Raw genomic sequence first — 18,397 nt, 5'->3', positions numbered from 1 at the left:
AAAGCTCCCCTCTTTGGCTTGGCCAGTTTTAATATGTTCTGCCACAGTTTATTCCTTAGACACTGTGATTTTTCATCGAACCTATGAGACATGCTATTCTATGTGAAAGGAAACAGGCCAGAGCTTATGATTATAAACATTTTACTTTTGCTGTATTTTTCTGTTTGGTTGGTTCTGTCACTGTGAAAACAACTAGCACCTCAGTGTTGCAGAGTGGAGAGTGTGAGGGGCTACGCCTGGCTCCCCTCTCCAGCCACTGCAGTAGTTTGAGCTCCATGGAGAAGGTTCAGGGCAAGAGAGAAGTGGGCAGCCTCATGGCTCTGGGTCTCGCTGAGGAAATGTAATTAAACACAGGCAGAGGAAAGCCTAACGAGCTGAGAGGCAAAATGGCATCATGTGCATTTTTGGTGCAAGATGGCTGGGAAGGAACACAAGAAGAAACACGCAGCTGCTTCCGTCAGCTTCTCAGAACTTCTAAGAAGTGCTCATAGAGGTGGAAGACCATGTCTGCTAAAGAGAAAAGGAAGTCTGAAGAAATGGCAAAGGCAAACAAGGCCCATTATAAAAAGAAATGAAATCTTAAGTCACACCTAAAGGGGAAGCAACAAAGAAATTCAAGGATCCCTGAGCACCCAAGACAATTCCTTCAGCCTCTTTCTTGGTTTGCTCTGAGTATCACTTCCAGATTAAAGGAGGACATCTGGGTCCCTCCATTGATGATGATGCAAAGAAACAGAGAGAGAGATGTGGAATCACATTGCTCAGGCGACAAAGCAGCCTCATGAGAAGAAGGAAAAATACAAAGGATGTTGTTGCCTATGGAGCAAAAGGAAAGCCTGATGCAGCCACCGGGGGAGGTCATCATAGTGGAAAAACAGCATGGAAGAGAGAGAAAGAGGGGAGGAGAGCCTGGATGAAGAAGCTGATAATGAAGAAGTTGGTTCTAGATCACTCTTCTCTTGTCTATAAAGCATTTACCCACCCTGTACACAACTCACACCTTTTGAAGAAAGAATGATACGTAAGGCTCTGCGTATGATTTGTTTTTAAACCGTGTGGTGTCTTTTTTTGGTATAGTTAACAATCAATTGCTGATTTCTGAAGAGACTGAAAGGTTTCTAGTTGAAATTAACCTACACTTAGCAAACTGTGATTAAAGGTTGCATAGATGAGCCTTTGGCACAGAAGTTTCAGAAAGCTCAGTACCCAAGACACTCAATAAAGACCTCCAAATTGTCCTCAGTTCTTGACTTCATTTGAGCTATCTTTTTACCCCAAACATCTCAGCAAAGGCCACAACAGGGAGAAAAAGAGAGAAAATAACTTGTAAGCATTCTTTCAGTGACTCAGTGTTAATTTCCTTAACATAGGAGATGGAATTAGTTTCACGGAGATTAGTTTCAACAAAATTTTACCTCCCAAGTGTCCTGATGCAAAATTTTAAAAATGCTTATACTCTAATATTATTTTGATCATTCTTGTTTGTTTTTGGTCATGAAAAGTCCCAATCCATGGCCTCCCTGGTGGCCTAGGAGTTAAGTCTCAGAGCTTTCACCCCAACTGCCTGAGTTTGATCCCCAGCCAGGCAGCTAACTCACATATGGCAGAGCAGATCTCTCCTATCTCACCCCCCTGCATCCCTCAACAGTATATTTCAATCAGTCCACCTATTTTCCTCCCCACTCTGTCTCTGGTGAATCCTCTATCCCCTTACATCTCTGGCCTACCCACTGCCCCCCCCCAAAAGGTCTTCTACACAAAATTAAATTAAAAATATATTTTTCAATTTCCCAATCCATTTCACAAACAAACCATAAAAGAACAGAAACCAAGTAATTTGTCTTAGTTACAGTTCATTAAAAATAGGCTCCAACATTAGTGAAATACAATAATACAAAAGAATTTTTAAAATATCAAAGTTCCCATTTTTAATGTATTATAATAGTTTATTTTTACATATTTTGTTCGTTTTTCCATCTCAGTTATAACCCCCATGGACTTCCCATCACCAGTTCACCCGTGTGCCATCACCATAGTCCCATGTACTACCCCCCATTTTTGATCCCATTCCCCACTCCACCCCCGTAAAATGTCTCTTGTATATAGTTGTTCATTATTATCTCCTCCCCCCAACCCCCGGTCCTTTATGCTCCTGCTGTGAGTGACACCATGCAGTATTTTTCTTTCTGGCTGGTTCAAAATACCAAAATTCTTCTAAAGAAAAACAGTAACAGCGAAAACATACAGCATCTTTAAATAAAATAACCAGGAAAATCTCGGCTTAATAACAAAGAACTTGCATTCCTTTGATGCAGAATAAGGCATGCTGAATGACTATCCACAAATTTAAGGGCATCGTGTCACTGCACAGAACAACCTTTGCAGAAGTCTAAGGTCCTTGCACATCAGGATCATTTGGCATTTTTTTCCCTATAGAAGAAATGATTTTATAGTATTATTCTTGCCTAAAAATATTTCTCTAGATTTCTGTAGAGAAATAGAAAACTGAAGTCCCTTGAGTTCTCTAAGCAAAGTGTAAAAAAAAGAAAACAGAATCAGAGTAGATCAGTGCCCAGCCTCTTGGCTGGGCTTCCCAGGCCATGGCAAAGGAATGGGATTGCTGTTCTGGCCCGCACCAGTAGCAAGACCACAGCAGCTCCACAGCCTTATTCTCGGGGAACATGAAAACTCACCCAGGACTGACATGAACTGCAAACAAGGTCATGTTGGTGAATGATTAGTGTGAGTTATCATCACTGGGGTTTTTTGTATGTGAAATTCATCATGCACTAATAAAGTTCCCTTTGGCCATTTTCATCCCAAAACAACTCTTGAGCTCATTTCATGATTAATACTAAGTTGCTGTAGTGGGATATTATGCGAATCCTATGTACATAAACCAGTAAGGCTTAATTTGATTTAATCTGCTATCAATTAATGATGAAAAATACTTCAGAGGAACCAAATTTTCAATCAGCAATCCTGCTTTTGAGAACCATAAAGATCCTCTCCTAATGTTAACAGAACTGTTTGACATAAGGCTAAGGACCCCTCCAAGAAGATCACATGCAATAAGGAGCAACTGGTTACATATAAGAATTTATTATATGGTTTTCTGCTTTTGTTCAGGGAAAATTACATGAATCCCCAAAGCTGGATCAAAATTGTTGTTATTTTGTGCTTGGAGCACATTGACTCCAAAAAGTGTGTGTGTGTGTGTGTGTGTTTTAATTTAATTCTTTTTAGCTCATTTCATGATTAATATTAAGTTGCTGTAGTGGGATATTATGCGAATCCTATGTACAAAAATCATCCATGTTAACATCTCATCTACCTCTCTCCTTTAGCCCTCCCCCATTCCCTCTGACAGCCATCATATTCTTTCACTGAGTTCAAGATTTATTCCTACTCTATTTGTCTGTGTATGTGGTTATTTGTATTCCACAAAGGAGTGAAAACATCTGATATCTTTCACTTCTTGATTTATTTAATTTAACATAACAACATGGAGGTTTTTTGTCCCAAATTTTGTCCCAAATTTCACCTTTTATCACAACTGTCTGGTAGTTCACTGAGTCTAAAGTTTACACTGTCTTTATCCATTCTTCTGTTAAAGGGCACTTAGGTTGTTTCCATGACTGAGTAATTGTGTACAGTGCTGCTATGTATATAAGTATAGATAAATCTTTTAATATTAGAGTTATAATATTATTTTGGGTAAATACCTAATAGAGGTATTGCCAGAGCATATGGAATTTGCGTTTTTATTTTCTTTAAAAAATTCTTAATACTATTTTCCATAGGGGTTATACCAACTTGCATTCCCAGCAATGAATGAAATTCTTTTACCGTCATAGCCTCATCCACATTTGTTGATTCCATTCAGTGATGCTGAACAATTTTTCATATGTCTGTAGGCCCTTTGTCTATTTAATTCCTTTTCTCATTTTTTTTTGACTGGCTTGTTTGATTTTTTTATTGTTGTTAGATTATATACAAATTTTCTAAATCTTAGAAATTATCTGCTTGTCTTATCGTATGATATGAAGTACTTTTTCCCCTTCCATTGGCTGCCTTTTTGCTTTAGTGATGGTTTCTTTTGAGTTACAAAAGCTTTGTAGTTTATTTTTCCTTTTTTCCCCTTGCTGTTGGTGTTGATATCTTATAGAGTGCCCTATATTTTTCTTTCAAATATACTTTGTCATTTCAGTTTTTATACAATATCTTTTATCAATTTTGAATTAATATTTGTGTATGAAGTTAAATATGGGTCTTGTTTCAGTTTTTATAGGTGACTATCTATGTTTCCTAATATTATTATTAAAGAGGCTTCCCAATATCATTATTAAAGAGGCTATCTTCTCTCCATTGCATGGCCATACCACTTTTGTCAAAGATTAACTGTCCATATTTGTGTGGGCTTGTATCTAGGCTTTCAATTCTTTTCCATTGGTTTTTGAGTTTCTGTTTTTCCAATACCATACTGTTTTAATTATTGTTGCTGTGCAATATAGTTTGAAGTGTGATAAATCCATTTTTCTTTTTTTCCTCTCAGGATTTCTTTAGCTATCTAAAAAAAATCTAAAGCAGACTAAAGGACTTTTGTGGTTCCATATAAACTTTGTGATTACTTGTTCTATTTATTTGAACAAAGTCATTGGTATTTTGATAATTATTGCACTAAGTTTGTAAGTCGCTTTATGCAATGTGGCCATTTTAATGATTTCAATTCTTTCAATCCATAAGCATGGTTATCTTTCCATTTCTTTGTGTGTTCTTTTTTCCTCTTTAACAAGATTTTATGATTTTCAGTTTATAGGTCCTGTCCCTCCTTTGTTACTCCAGGTATTTCATTCTTTTTGGTGTGGTTGTAAATTGGATTGTATTCTTTATTTCCTTTTTTTTTGATACATTATTTGCAGATAGAAATACCACTGATTTTTGAGTATTGATTTTGTATCCCGCCATTTATTGTATTCATTTGTTATTTTTGGTAGCTTTTTGTAAATTTTTTTTAGATTTAAAATACAAAGATAAAAAACCAAATATGTAAAATTCTACATTTAAGAAGATAAGTGTTTCTGAAAAAAATTGTTGAAGCACCTCCTCTCACTCATTCGCATGTATGTAATTTTTAAATACTTTTGGGATAGTTTTACAAAACATTCATTTACTACAATTTCACACATTTCATGAACATCTCTGAGTACATTAGTAATTTACTTTCAGATTTACATTCAGGTAGTTAGAAAAGAACTGTGGAACTTCTTGAAGTTTCTCTATTGGATTTTACAATTGTTAACTGAATTGTGCAGATCTTCCTCATTTTTTGATAAGTTATGTCCCAATAAATCTATCACAGTTGATTATATAGTAAGTAAAAATGTTTGCATACACATAACTTATCAATCATCATAATTTAGCCTTTCTTACCTTAAATATGCTCAGGCTACTTTTTGTTAGCCTACAGCTGGGCAAAATCAACTCACACAAAGTGCTGACCATCTCACAAAATGTACAGTCACCAACATGGAGAAAGATCAAAAATCAGACCTTGAAATACGGTTTTCACTAAATGCATATTGCTTTTGCTTTTGAGTTAAAAATCAAAATTGAATTGTCTTAAGTCAGGGAGAAGTCATGCTCTTAGTGGTTTTCATCTCAGAGTTATTAAAGTGAAATTGGTATTTAAGAGGAGAAAAATCAAGGAGCAACAAGTTCCACTGAAGGTCTTTCTACTGTACCAAAAGTCTATTGTGAGTAATATAACTTCAGATAGATTCTGGAGTTTTTCAGTAGTATGCTCATTTAAGATATTTCTCTTTTCTAATTTAACTTTATTTTAAACTAAGTATGCAAAATTCTTCCCATATGTGATTAACTGTTTTTGTGTGTGCACATGTGTGTTTGGTGGACTAACTAGATGGCTTTAGAAGCAGTACTGAGTTTATATGAAAGAGAAAAGGGCTGATGGACATGCAAAGATCTGCATCCAGCAAGACCAATTTTTAATCCCTCCTTTCTCTCAAATTGGGAGAGATGGGCTTATTGGCTTTTATTACCCAGGTACCATAATTGATTCCCTGTGTACATTCATTTAGACATACCTCTCTGATATAATACCCATGTGCAATGAAGATAGCAATTGTGATTTTGAAATGCACGGACTGGACAGATTTTAGAAACTATAGTTAGGTGTCAGCAGATACTAATAAAAATCTATTTTCATTTATCAGGCCTGTTTGCATCCTTTACATGAGCCAAGTACTATGCAAAACACTGACGCTATACATCAGGCTTTCTTCCTCCCAGCACTAACAATGGGGCTTGGGACACTAATTCAGTCTTAGGGGACCATGAGTAAACTTTCATGATTAGATTTTTTTTATCTTTGGCTTTAATTATTAAATCTGAGAGTGCCTTTGCCCTTCCCCAACATGCCCATGTTTTTCATATATATGAGCTCTTAGTGACTACAAGATAGTATCTAATCATCCAGCGTTTTCAAGAATCACAACATTTTTTGCATTTCATCTGGTTCAGTACTGACACTCAAATGCCAGCATGCCAGGCAAAGTGTATGTGTCATTCCCCCGTCCAGAGTGGCAATCTCCGAGCTCACACAAGCCTCTGGCAGCCTTAGCTTCCAGAGTTCCCAGTGGTTGCCTGCAGTCTCCTCCCTTCTGCTCCTTAGGCTGGGAGTGCATTGTGACCCAGGATGGTCTGCAGTGCCATCCTGAGTTCCAGCCTCCCTCCTAGTCCTCTGGACAAACCTTAGCAGCCTCAACAGACCCACAGCTCAGTGACTTGCACAGGGACCTCCTTGGGTGTCACCCACATACCCTTCCCAGCTGCTTGGCACCCATCCCCTGTGGCACACTGAAAACAGCCCCCATCCCTTGATTGCCAGGCTCCTATCTTCTTCTGATCCTTACAGGAGGTGCCATTGCCGAGTCCCATGTCCCCACAGGTGGTGGAAAACCAGCAGCTGTTCGGTGCCCTCAAGACCTTGCTGGAGGACCTGCGTGCCGAGCTGCGGGAGGACGAGCGTGCCAGGCTGCGGCTGCAGGAGCAGTACGCCAGCGACAAGGCTGCCTGGGACATGGAGTGGGCCGCACTCAGGTGCCGCCTGGAGCAGGTACGCCCCTGCTAGGCCCTTCACTGCCGTCTGTGTTGTCAGGGACAAGGAGGGGGTGACCTAGTGACTCAGCCACTGTGGCCCTCCTCCAAGCGAAAGGCATCTGAGGAGAATGCCATAGCGGTTGCCTGCTTCTCTCTCAAGTTCTTGGTCTTTCCCGGCCCTGGCCCTGCTGCGCCCTCATCGTCCTCTCCCAAGTCCTCTCCCAATTTTAGGTTGTATGCCTCCTCCCACTCTGCATGGACCTAGGCTGTTTATAGCCCTATCAAGTTGTCCAGCATGGAGGATGGTCAGAATGAGTGGACATAATTCAGACAGGAGCAAGGAAAAATGCAGATTATGCTTTAGTTTTCACTGAAGAAGGTAACTACATGCTTTCTTGGCATTCTCAAAATAGCAGAAAGAGCTGTAGACCTCACATGCCCTCACAGTCTAATCATTCTCATCATCCTTATTTACACGGAAGGAAATGAGGCCCAGGAGATCACAGAGCCTTCCGTGCTGAGTGGAGAGCAGAGCGGGTTTCCTGCCTCGCCCCTGCCAGTAGAGCAGTGTCTTTGGATGTCTTAGATCACAGCCGTGGTTGACAATCAAATTTAAAGAAGTGTTTTTTTTTTTTTTTTCCCAGTGTTATCTCCCTGGACAGTCTTAAAAGTGGGGACTGCACTGTCTGCTTGCTCAGAACCTTTCTCCAGATTTCTTTGGCCCCTTGATGATAATGAAGGAGGAAAGACCTAGGCATGTTTGCCAATCTATTTCCTAGGCCCTCTCTCCAGGCAAACCATAAAATAATTACAATTTTATATGAGTTGGTTGGGTTACCAACCAACCAAGAAAAAATATGCCCAGGAAAGAGTTATATTCCAAATGGCCTTGATAAAAGATGAAAGGATCTGTCACGTCAAAGGAAAACAGCTCCTCTGTTCTCTCATTTCCCACAAGTTCACTTGCTTTGCCAGCTGGCCCAGTGAGCGGTGGTGCCAGGCCCACAGCCCTGATAGAGCAGAGATATGACAAGGCATAGCAAACCAAGCCCCAACCAGGCCCATCAGGACGGGAGGCACTGACCCAGTTATGCAACCCGCCCTCCGCCTCATAGGAGATTGTTCTGTCTATCTGGGTGCAGTAAGCAGCCTGAAGAGTCAGTGGAGGAGGGATGAGTAAGACCACTTTCTGATGAGCTGCCTCTAAACCTATTTAAAAATGTGTTTATGGGGAGAAAAGCTAAATATTTTCAGACTCTAAGTGTAGCTAAAGAAAGGAGGCATCTTTGATGCAATCCAATTTCAAAACATTTCATCTTTGTTTTAGAGAAATCTGGTATCCACCCACACATTTGCAACCAAAAAAAAAAAAAAAAAAAACAGTGTCAGGGAATCACTAGGCACTAGAAATAAAGCTAGGTAATAATAGGTAAAAATTAATCTTCCCAAATCCTTTGTCCAAAGTTTGTTACACATTTGCAGCCCAGAAAGCAATGAATATGGGCTCATGCTAGTTCATTTAGAATAGTCTCATCTTTACTTAACTCTTCTATTTAAGTGCAAAACAGTTAAATTCCAGAAAATGTTAAATGTTTTTAGGAGAGCCCATGTCAATTCCCAAATCTGTGTTCTTTCAGTTGACTCCCAAGTCAGTCCTGTTCCAACAACACTTAAGATATCTTTTGTTTTTACCTAAGACCTTTCCGAAAGGGGATTCCAGTGTGGTAGGAGGCCCAGAATCTTGCGATGCAGCTGACCCTAGCACAACACAGGTTCAGACTGCCTGGGGCCACTTGCACACGGATCTCTTGTAAACAGACTACATAAACTAAGGGATTGATAAATACAGGACTTAAGTGCATTTTCTCACTATTTTTTAATACCTTTTTCTTTTACTTTTTTTTTTTTAGCTTACATTAGTGTAAGACTGTACCATAAGCAAAAACATACAAAATATGTGTTAATTAACTTTCATCAATAAGACTTTCAGTCAACAGCAGAATAACAGTAGCTAAGTTTGGGGATGTCAAAATTCATACAGGGATTTTAACTGTTCCCTCTGCCCCATTGTTCAAGGATCAGTTGTAATTTACACTAGTGTGAGGAGTGCCTGCCTGATCAGGAAATGGGGCCATAGAAAGCTTGTTCTGCAACTGGAGGATTCAGAAAGGTTATTTTTGAAATTCCTGCTTAGAGTGAATTTTAGAGGGTGATTTGGGGTGGGTACATGGGGAAGGAGAGGACATTTCCAAAAACGGGGAACATTATAAAGGAAGGAGCGTGGCAGTCTGAGGCACTCCACCTAGTCAGCTATGAGGGAAAGAATGCTCAAAGACTTGAAATCTTCATCTGGATCTATCAAGAAAGTAAAACATTCTGATTTGCATTTTAGAATGTTCATTCTGATTTCAAGGTAGAGACTAGATTAGAAACCATTGCAGTTGAATAGATTAGCGTGTGTCCATGATTAGAACTCAGTGACCTGCTGTACCAGAACAAGGCAAGGTAGAGCTTTATGTTCACTGGCCTTTGACTAAACTTTATCATGCTCGGCAATGACAGTAGTTCCCCAATTCCTTCCTCCCATTCTCTGTATTATTGCTGTTGAGCAGTTTTCTTCTTTATGCATAAAACACTGCAACTATTTTTGCTTTAGACACTCAGTGATTTTTTTTTTTATTACAAAGTTTATTTTTACATCATTCTGCACATTTTTTTTTCCATCTCGATTGTAATCCCCGCGGGTTTCCCATCACCAAATCACCCCTGTGCCACCACCATAGTCCCGTGCATTTCCCTCCCTTCCCCCCCCCATTTTTTATCCCATTCCCCACTCCACCCCCGCAGAATGTCTCTGGTATATGGTTGTTCATTATTTTTGTTATTTTCTCGCCTGGTCCATTATACTCCTGCTATGAGAGAAACCATCCGGTATTTTTCTTTCTCTTTCTGGCTTATCTCACTAAGCATGATCTTTTCTAGCTCCATCCAAGTTGCTGCAAAAGACATGTGTTTCTCTTTTTTGGTTGCTGAGTAATATTCCATTGTATATATGTACCACATCTTTCTAATCCAGTCATCTACTTTTAGGCATTTGGGCTGCTTCCATGTTTTTCCAATTGTAAATAAAGCAGCAATAAACATGGGAGTAAAAGTATCTTTTTCAATCAGTGTTTTTGTGTCTTTTGGGTAGATACCTAGGAGTGGGATTGCTGGGTCATAGGGAAGCTCCATGTTTAGCAGTTTGAGGAATCTCCAAACAGTTTTCCATAGTGGTTGTAGTAGTTTGCATTCCCACCAGCAGTGCAGGAGAGTTCCTTTTTCTCCACATCCTCGCCAACATTTGTTGTTGCTAGTTGTTTGAAGATGTGCCATTCTCACCACTCAGTGATATTTTTAAAGCAGTTAAGGTAGGGGAAGTGACACCATTTCCAGTGTTCTTTATTTTGATTTGTTTCTTTTTGTAAACAGAAGCATGCTGGTATCACAGGCCTTCTACCTGAGATCTTCCTCTGTCATTTCTTGAAGCACAGCAGTGATTTCATTTTCATTGTTTAAAAAGTCTTTTTCCTTTATTTTTGAAACATATTGTTACTGAGTGTAGAACTCTGCCACTCTTAATGTATCCCCTTTCAGCCCTTCATCACCTTCCAGTGTCCTTCCACTCAAATAGTTGTGAGAAGTCTGTTGTCATTGTTAACTCTGCTCTTACATTTTTTCTCTGTCTGCTCTTCTGATTTTCTTTTTGGTTTTTAGCAGTTTAAATTTGCTAAGCCTACGAGAATGTTTGTTTTGATATTTTATTTGCTTTGACATTTGACCTTCGCTTGTTTGTTTTGATATTTAACCTTCAGGGTGTTTTATAAATATTTATTGTGGATTGCTAAGTTCTTTCACTGCCCTTTCACTAGAATTTATTTGTGACTAAGACCTGCACCTGTCCTACAGAAGCTCTGAAGGAGGTCACATAAGTAGTGTGTGTTTCAGGCTAGGACAGTGGAGCTGAGAAGCAGGCTACCCAACTCCTGCTAAGTGCACTCACTGAATAATAATCTGTGTGACTGTCAAACATCCATAACTAGGACTTTAATAAAAGCGAAAGTTGTTCTTCCATGAAAATTCCATTCAAATCTTCATTTAAACATGTTTCCAGGGCCCTCCCTGGTGGCACAACTGGTTAAAGCACAGCACTGCAAAGCTAGCCACGGCCACAGCCGCTTTCGTGCTAGTTCAATCCTCTGCCCCGGAGCTGACCCACATGACGCAGCAGACCTCTCCTGGCTCGCCCGCTGCCTGTTCTGCTCCCCACTCTGCCTCAATCTGCCTGTTCTGCTCCCCACTCTACCTCTGGTGAATCCTCTCACTGCCCCAGCACTTCTGGCCTATACCCCAGTACTGTATGCATACATAAACAAATCTTTAAAACAAAGCAAATAAACATGTTTCCAGGGATAACAGGTAAATGTGATAATTTTTACCTGTTAATGCAAGACTTGTCAGGAACCAGTTCCTAAATCTTTTCTCCCTTGACAGTTAGAAGAGAAGGCTGAGAAGAACTTGGGGGAGCAAGGCTGCTCTGTGGATAGCAAAGGGGCATTTAAGAAGGAGAGAGAAACCCACCAGAAGCTCCTTGCTGACAGCCACGGCCTGGTCATGGACTTGCGCTGGCAGATGCACCACAGCGAGAAGAACTGGAACCGGGAGAAAGTGGAACTCCTTGACCGTCTGGACAGGGACCGGCAGGAGTGGGAACGGCAGAAGAAAGAACTCTTGTGGAAAATAGAGCAGGTAAGGACCGGTTGCTAGGCACCTGAGAACAGTGAAGAGTGGAGATGACTAAACTGACAGGAAAATCCGTCTGATCAGAGGTTCTTGCTGCATCAGAGTGTTTCATGGGCTTCAGAGAAAAGAAAGAAATTTTAGAATTTCTATTACTAGACACCGTGACATAGGTCTTCTCATTGCAAAGTCTGTAGGTAACTTTCATGTGTGTGTGCTGTGTGTATGGGCAGGGGTGATGGGTAACTTTTAAGAGAAAATGAAAGACTGAACTTGAAAGATGAGGTTATTTCAGGTCTGGTAAAGTAATTTCTGCCAAAGTAATTTCCAAGTTTGCCACTAAAGATCTGGTCACAGTGACTGCTCTAGCTTGAGTGGTATTGCTGCCCATTAGTAAGGAAATTGCTAAATTAAGTCAGAAGTCAGGCTATTAGCACCTGCTGTGGGTATTGCTGAGCTGTGACCAGATAAGGTCATAGTCAGGGAAGGTAGCTGGGAGAACATCATCTTAGCTAATGATTTGTCAGATGATTCAAAAATTCATGTGTTCAAGTGGGTCAGGAGTGCTTCTGCTCCAGGCAGTTTGCATAGTTGTAGCCATGCCTGAGTGGTGCACAAACTAGATTTTCACATTAAAATAATGAAGTTGTAGAATTATCTCTTGGCTGCATTTTACATATTGTACCATCTATTTATTTCAATCTCTCGCATTTATAAATTCACAAGGCCTCGAGGAAATGTGTTAATCAGTAAGGAACTGAATTCAGGAAAAATAACCTCATTATTACAAATACCACACTGCCTGCATTTACATGGGAGCCTTTTGAAAAGGCTCCAGAGAAGCTGCCGGTATTATGCAGGTGCAGCGGTTAGTTTCAGCATGTTGCTGGGCATCAAGGGAGAGGGAATAAGCCAAGTGATTATCAAAGACCAGAGCCTTTGGTTTAGAAAATTGAGAAGCAGAAAGTGCACCCCAGATAATAGAAATGAGCTGAAGTCCTTTTTAGGTTCGATTACTCATGCAACTGAGTCATTGTATTGATATTTGATATGGTTCATTTCAACACTCCCCAAATTCTATCAGAGGAAAGTTAGCCATTTCCTGTTTGGCCTCAAAATGCGGTGTTTGATAAGAACCTTCTGTACTAAATCCCCCGTGGGCCTGTGTTCTCTTGAATGGACCAGTGGTTAGGTGGAAATTTTAGGGGGGTAAAAATAGCATGCATTCTTATGAAATGTTCACAGAGCAATCATACCCACCTTTGGCTGACCACTCTAGGCAACTTGTTGCCAGGGAGGTTCCTTCCTGGGCTTCCCTCCAGGATCATTTGCTTTGTCCCTCCAGCAAGGCCATCACCACCCCGACTCAGGCCTGCAACTGCCCCTTTGCGTGTCCGCCACAGGGTGTTGATGTCGTAGCTTCCATTTGAAAGTCACTCCGTGATCTCAATAAGGCAAGTCTCTTAGGATTTTATTTTACTTTGGAAATGAGGAGTTTCTCTTAAAATTAGTAAGCTATCCTATGACATCCAGCCTACAGAGTTGGTGTCTTAGGTATAAGTACGCACCTCCTTGTAAAACTGTATTTTAGAAAGATAAGTGTAGGCAGGAGCTGAACGCATCTCTAAATTGCCAATATAGCAATAGAGCTGACAGCTTGACAAGCTCAATCCCCAAGGTCGACATTTTTAAGCATCCTGGATTCGTAACACATGGGTTTGGGGAAGTCCTGTCTTCCCCAAATCTGGGTTGTGGATCCCACAGAATTTGCACAATGCTTTCACTGCTGAGTTTAAAAGAGGATTTGTTGCCATGAATATTGCTTCAGGTAGGCAGCTGTGACTTTCAAAACTAAATCTAGCCTTTTCTCAAAAATATTTATTGACATTCTAAGAGAAGATTTAATAAATCTCAGTGCCCAGATCTTATAAATCTTTAAAAAGTTTAGTACTCCTGAAAACCAGGTAGTTATAGGTATTTCTATAAAAAAAAAAAAAAGTAACCAACTGCCATGTATATATAAACTGTGTTTGCTTATCAGCTCTTGGTTTGCTCAGTCGTTTAACTTTTATGCATTCCATAGATAAGAAGAAACATAGGTGAAGGTCCTTACCAGCAAATGCTAGAATATATGACTGCTTGGGAAGCCATCTAGCCTTGCTAGGGTAACCCAGTACAGTCGGTGACAGAAGTAACACTAAATCCATTTTCCACTTTCAGAACACATGGTACATACTTGTCGGCTTTCATTAAGTTCCTACACAATTTCTGTCCCACATGGGGACTTTTACATGATGAATGACTATGGGAATGTAGTTAAGGCCACACAACAAATATCATCTGTCTTACCAGCATCTCTTGTGTCAATTTATAGTTGAATGGGCGGTAGCTAACTTCCATGGAGTCCCACTACATTTCTCCCCAGATCACTAAGTTCCCAGTTAACACGCAGATGATACAGGACTTGCCCTTATACCAGAGACCCAAAGGGACCTCATGTCATTTCCGTCTTCTAATAAGTTCCTTCATCAGTCACCTTTACAACATGAAAGATCATTCATTTAAGTCCTGTTCACAACGTGGGCTTTTTTCCGTATTATTGGAAATGCAGACTTTTTCAATTTTCTATTTGCAATAGATCTCTGAGTATAGTAAGAGCTGACTCCTGGTTTGAAGCTACTCTCCTAGGAAACCCTATCCTTTTAAGGACCCATTATTCTATTACAACACCCCAGAGGCATCTCAACAGCAGATACCTTCTGCTAAAACTATTCCAGTTCATTTTTAGGAAACCTGACACTTACCAGCTTTGGAGCACATTGCTCCTGGCTTCTGGGTTTATTTTTGAAATCCCACTTTACTGAGCACAAGCCTGCTTGTTCTTAGCTCTCCTGTGTAGTCATTCTCCTCCCCTCTTCACTCACACCCTCGGTGCACAGTTACAGCTTCAAATGTGATTCTTGTATTTTAATTCCTTGCCCAAAATAACTTGGAGATGATCATGTGTTGAAATTAAATTGCACTGACATGAATTAGAAAAATATAATGAAAAGCTTTCTTTTTTTTATTTTTTGAAAGAATGCATTTTGCATCTTTAAGAGAACTGTAATTGTGTCCTCAAGACAGGGGCATAGAGTTCCCAAAAGGGACATGCTTGTCCCCTAATTCAAGTGTACAACTGTGATCCTGCCTTCAACTCTAATATTTAAACTCTGGCTGTTTGAATCTCCATCCTATAAAATGAAGTTAATACTCAGATTTTGTTTCTACCACCTGAGAAATTATAAACATGAGTAAAAGTCTTTTGTCCCCATTATTTTATGTGGCTTTATACTTGATGATCCATAAGCCACACTTATAACCAACTTTTGAAGGCTCAAATTAGAACAAAAGGATATAGTTTGTGAAAAATGCTTTGTTAAAAACTAATGATTCCACATCTCCTTGATCCAGTCTTTTATGTTTGGGCATGTGGGTTGCTTCCATAGTTTACCTATGGTAAATTGTGCTGCAGTAAACATAGGGGTGTAAGTTTCCTTTTGAATTAATGTTTTTTGTGTCCTTTGAGTAGATTCCAAGGGGTTTCTGGATCATATGGCAGCTCCATTTTTAGTAGTTTGAGAAACCTCCACACAGCTTTCCATGGTGGTATATTCCTAAGCAGTCATAAAGGATAAACTCATGCCCTTCTCAGCAACATGGATGGAGCTGGAAGGGATTATGCTCAGTGAAATGAGACAGAAAGAAAAAGAAAAATATCAAATGGTCTCACTTATAGAGGAACCGAATAAGGAATCGGGGGGAAAGTAACTATAATAATGTAAAAATCAAAGTCGTCAGGCAACTATAGATCAGAGACACTCTGTAGGGGAGGAGGTGGCAGAAGGACCAGGACAGGGGTGGGAAGAGCACAAGGGACTATGGTGATGGTGCGCAGGGGAACTGGTGGTGGGGATTTCACAGGGAAACCGTACAGAAATGAAGGATGATGTAATGAATATATTTTTTTTAAGATTAATGTTTCTGAGGGAGTTTTAGAACTTCCTGGCACCATCTCAGCATGTGAAGACTGAAACCTTTCTTCTGCCACGAGTTCAGGTCAAATCCAAATGTCACTTTAGTCATGCAGGTAATTAGCTTGTTCAAAAGAGCAGCCAGCGTGCTAGTTCGTGTGAGTGTGTCACCCAATAAAGACATGCAGGTGGGAAGCTCTTCACCACTCAGCCATGCTTTCTGCTCTCTTCTGCATGTTTTTCGAAAGGAAGGCTGTGAGGAAAACGTGAGGGTCCAGGGGAGGCAAACCATTTTGGCTGCTCCCAGAGTGGAAGTATTCACCCTGTGCCCCATTTTCTCCTGCCCCTGAGGTTACACACTGGCTTCCCTCCAGAAAGACTTATCCACAGTCTCCTTCTAGTGCTGGCAATAGGCAGAGCTGGGCCTCCAAGGCCCTCACCTCAACACAGGGGAGGTGGGCTGGCCCCATTTCGCAAGTGAGAAAACTGAACTGAGACCCCCAGCAAACCAGCAAGCCATGAAACACTGGGTCTCCGGTGCACCAAGTGTCCCTAGGTGTTCCCTGGCTGTTTCTGGTTTACCAAGCCTGGCTCAAGAGCATGACTGTACAGTTGGCTTATGTTCTCCTCAGTCATTCAGGTTTTTAATTGCTAAGTTGTAATCCTTTCAAGCAAAATGTGAGCTGCTATTGACTGCAAATGATTATAGCACAGTTTGATCACATAGGCTATATATAGAATATGTTCCAAATGATTTGGGGCTAGTTAGGAAAGTCAAATTCACCCTGAGAAGTTGGCTATCACTGATGCTATTCCACTGAGCATGCCTTAAATTCTGACGTTACAAAAGCTATTTCTAAATAGGTCGTTTAACAATGTTAGATTAAAAAAAAAATTGTATCATTTTCCAGATCACATTACTCAGAGTTGTATATAGTAACAACTACATTCTCATAAGAAGTTGACTTGAGTGTGGTTAATGCAGATTTTACGGCCCAGCTAAAATTGTAATTTTTTAAAGCATTTGTAATATGCTATATTTTGAAACGAAGGCCAGAACTTCAAGAGAAAGTATAATCCATATGTAATTCCAGATTTGGGGGGAATGTAGTCTTAGAAAGCAGCAAGTGAGAAAACTGAACTGGGCCTAATTATTTTCATTTTTAAAAATCTCAAGTTACAGAAAGAAAACAGTCCCCAAAGAAGTGTCAGTTTCCTCTGTGATCAAAAAGATGGCAACATCCGCCCCTTTGCCCACCCGGGAGGCCCCCGAGGGCCCTGCCCCGTGGGGGTGTGGCCCTGTGTCGATGCAGACTCTGCCCCGTTTGAAGACCGGCCGCTGTCCAAGCTGAAGGAGTCTGACAGGTGCTCGGCCCGGGAGAACCTCTACTTGGATGCGCTGTCTCTGGACGATGAACTGGAGGAGTCTTCTGCCAGAGAGCCCCACATGGAATTCAGGAACTGCCTCCCTGAGGTTCGCCGGAGCTTTCCTGTCCAGTTAACTGCTGCAGAACCAAGAGTTATTGGGAAACAGTCACATCTGGCAGGCTCTCCAGGGGTTGGTTATGCAGCCCCTGGATTGAAGGAACGTGAAATGTGCACTTTGCCAAGAGCTTTGCTTGGTGGTGATTACCCCAAACTCATAGTCTGTGCTGTGGTCAGTGTCAGTTGGCCACATTATGTCCGGTTTGGAAGTACAGGACACCCACCCTGTGGAGAAGGAAGGGTCTCACAAATGGGGTAGCCAACAAGAAACATGGCAGGAAATAGATTGTTTTGGAAACAATCTTCAACTTTTCTTAAAATCATAGTACAGGTCTGACTCTAGAAAACTTATGAGTAACCAAGAAACTTCTGTTTTAAAGAAAATGCCTAGCCTCGCCAGCATAACATACTTCCATAAACATCTTATTCAGTACAAAGGATAAAAAGTTGAACAGTTAGAAGTCTAAGTGTTGATCTAAACTAGATAAGCAAATAAGTGGGCTGAACTGCATTCTGAAGTTTCTGTGATACAATATAGATTTTTTTAAAACTGGATTTTAAAACTTGACAGTGGGAATCATTAACTGTGAGTCAGTTAGCAATCATTGCATCTGTCATTTATTTTAAGAAATTGTTATTGAAATATTCCTGACATATAGCATTATATTAGTTTCAGGTCTATGACAATGATTCCCTACTATATATTGAAACACTCATCAAAATAAGTCTGCTTGATGTATGTCACCATACATAGAGATTTCCTTCTTGTGATAAGAACTTTTTTTTTTTAAAGATTTATTTATTCATGGTACAGGCCAGAGGTGTGGTGGGTGAGATGATTCACTCGAGACAGAGTGGGGAGCAGAACAGGCAGACTGACAAAATACACTGCTGAGGTAGCAGCAGGCAGTCCAGAAGAGGTCTGCTATGCCATGTGGGTCAGCTCCGTGGCTGGGGATCAAACTCGTGCTGCAGTGACTTTGGAGCGCTTCCTAATG

The 18,397-nt window shown here is 40.5% G+C and overlaps 1 protein-coding gene and 1 pseudogene across 2 annotated transcripts in view; both read left to right on the top strand.

The window, feature by feature from the left end:
• Nucleotides 1–18,397, top strand: part of MTCL1 (microtubule crosslinking factor 1) — a 119,308-nt gene that overhangs the window by 87,404 nt on the left and 13,507 nt on the right. For both annotated transcript variants that reach the window (XM_012725856.1, XM_012725855.1), the window contains 3 exons: nucleotides 6,938–7,138; nucleotides 11,656–11,910; nucleotides 17,092–17,388. In XM_012725856.1, the coding sequence (XP_012581310.1) occupies nucleotides 6,938–7,138; nucleotides 11,656–11,910; nucleotides 17,092–17,388 (753 nt within the window). The remainder of the gene's footprint in view (nucleotides 1–6,937; nucleotides 7,139–11,655; nucleotides 11,911–17,091; nucleotides 17,389–18,397) is intronic.
• LOC105853701 lies at nucleotides 345–969 on the top strand (annotated as a pseudogene).

This window comes from Condylura cristata, unplaced genomic scaffold (assembly GCF_000260355.1).
Source record: "Condylura cristata isolate star-nosed mole 26May11 unplaced genomic scaffold, ConCri1.0 scaffold00016, whole genome shotgun sequence".
NCBI lineage: Eukaryota > Metazoa > Chordata > Mammalia > Eulipotyphla > Talpidae > Condylura > Condylura cristata.
This window is presented reverse-complemented; position numbering and strand designations above follow the sequence as displayed.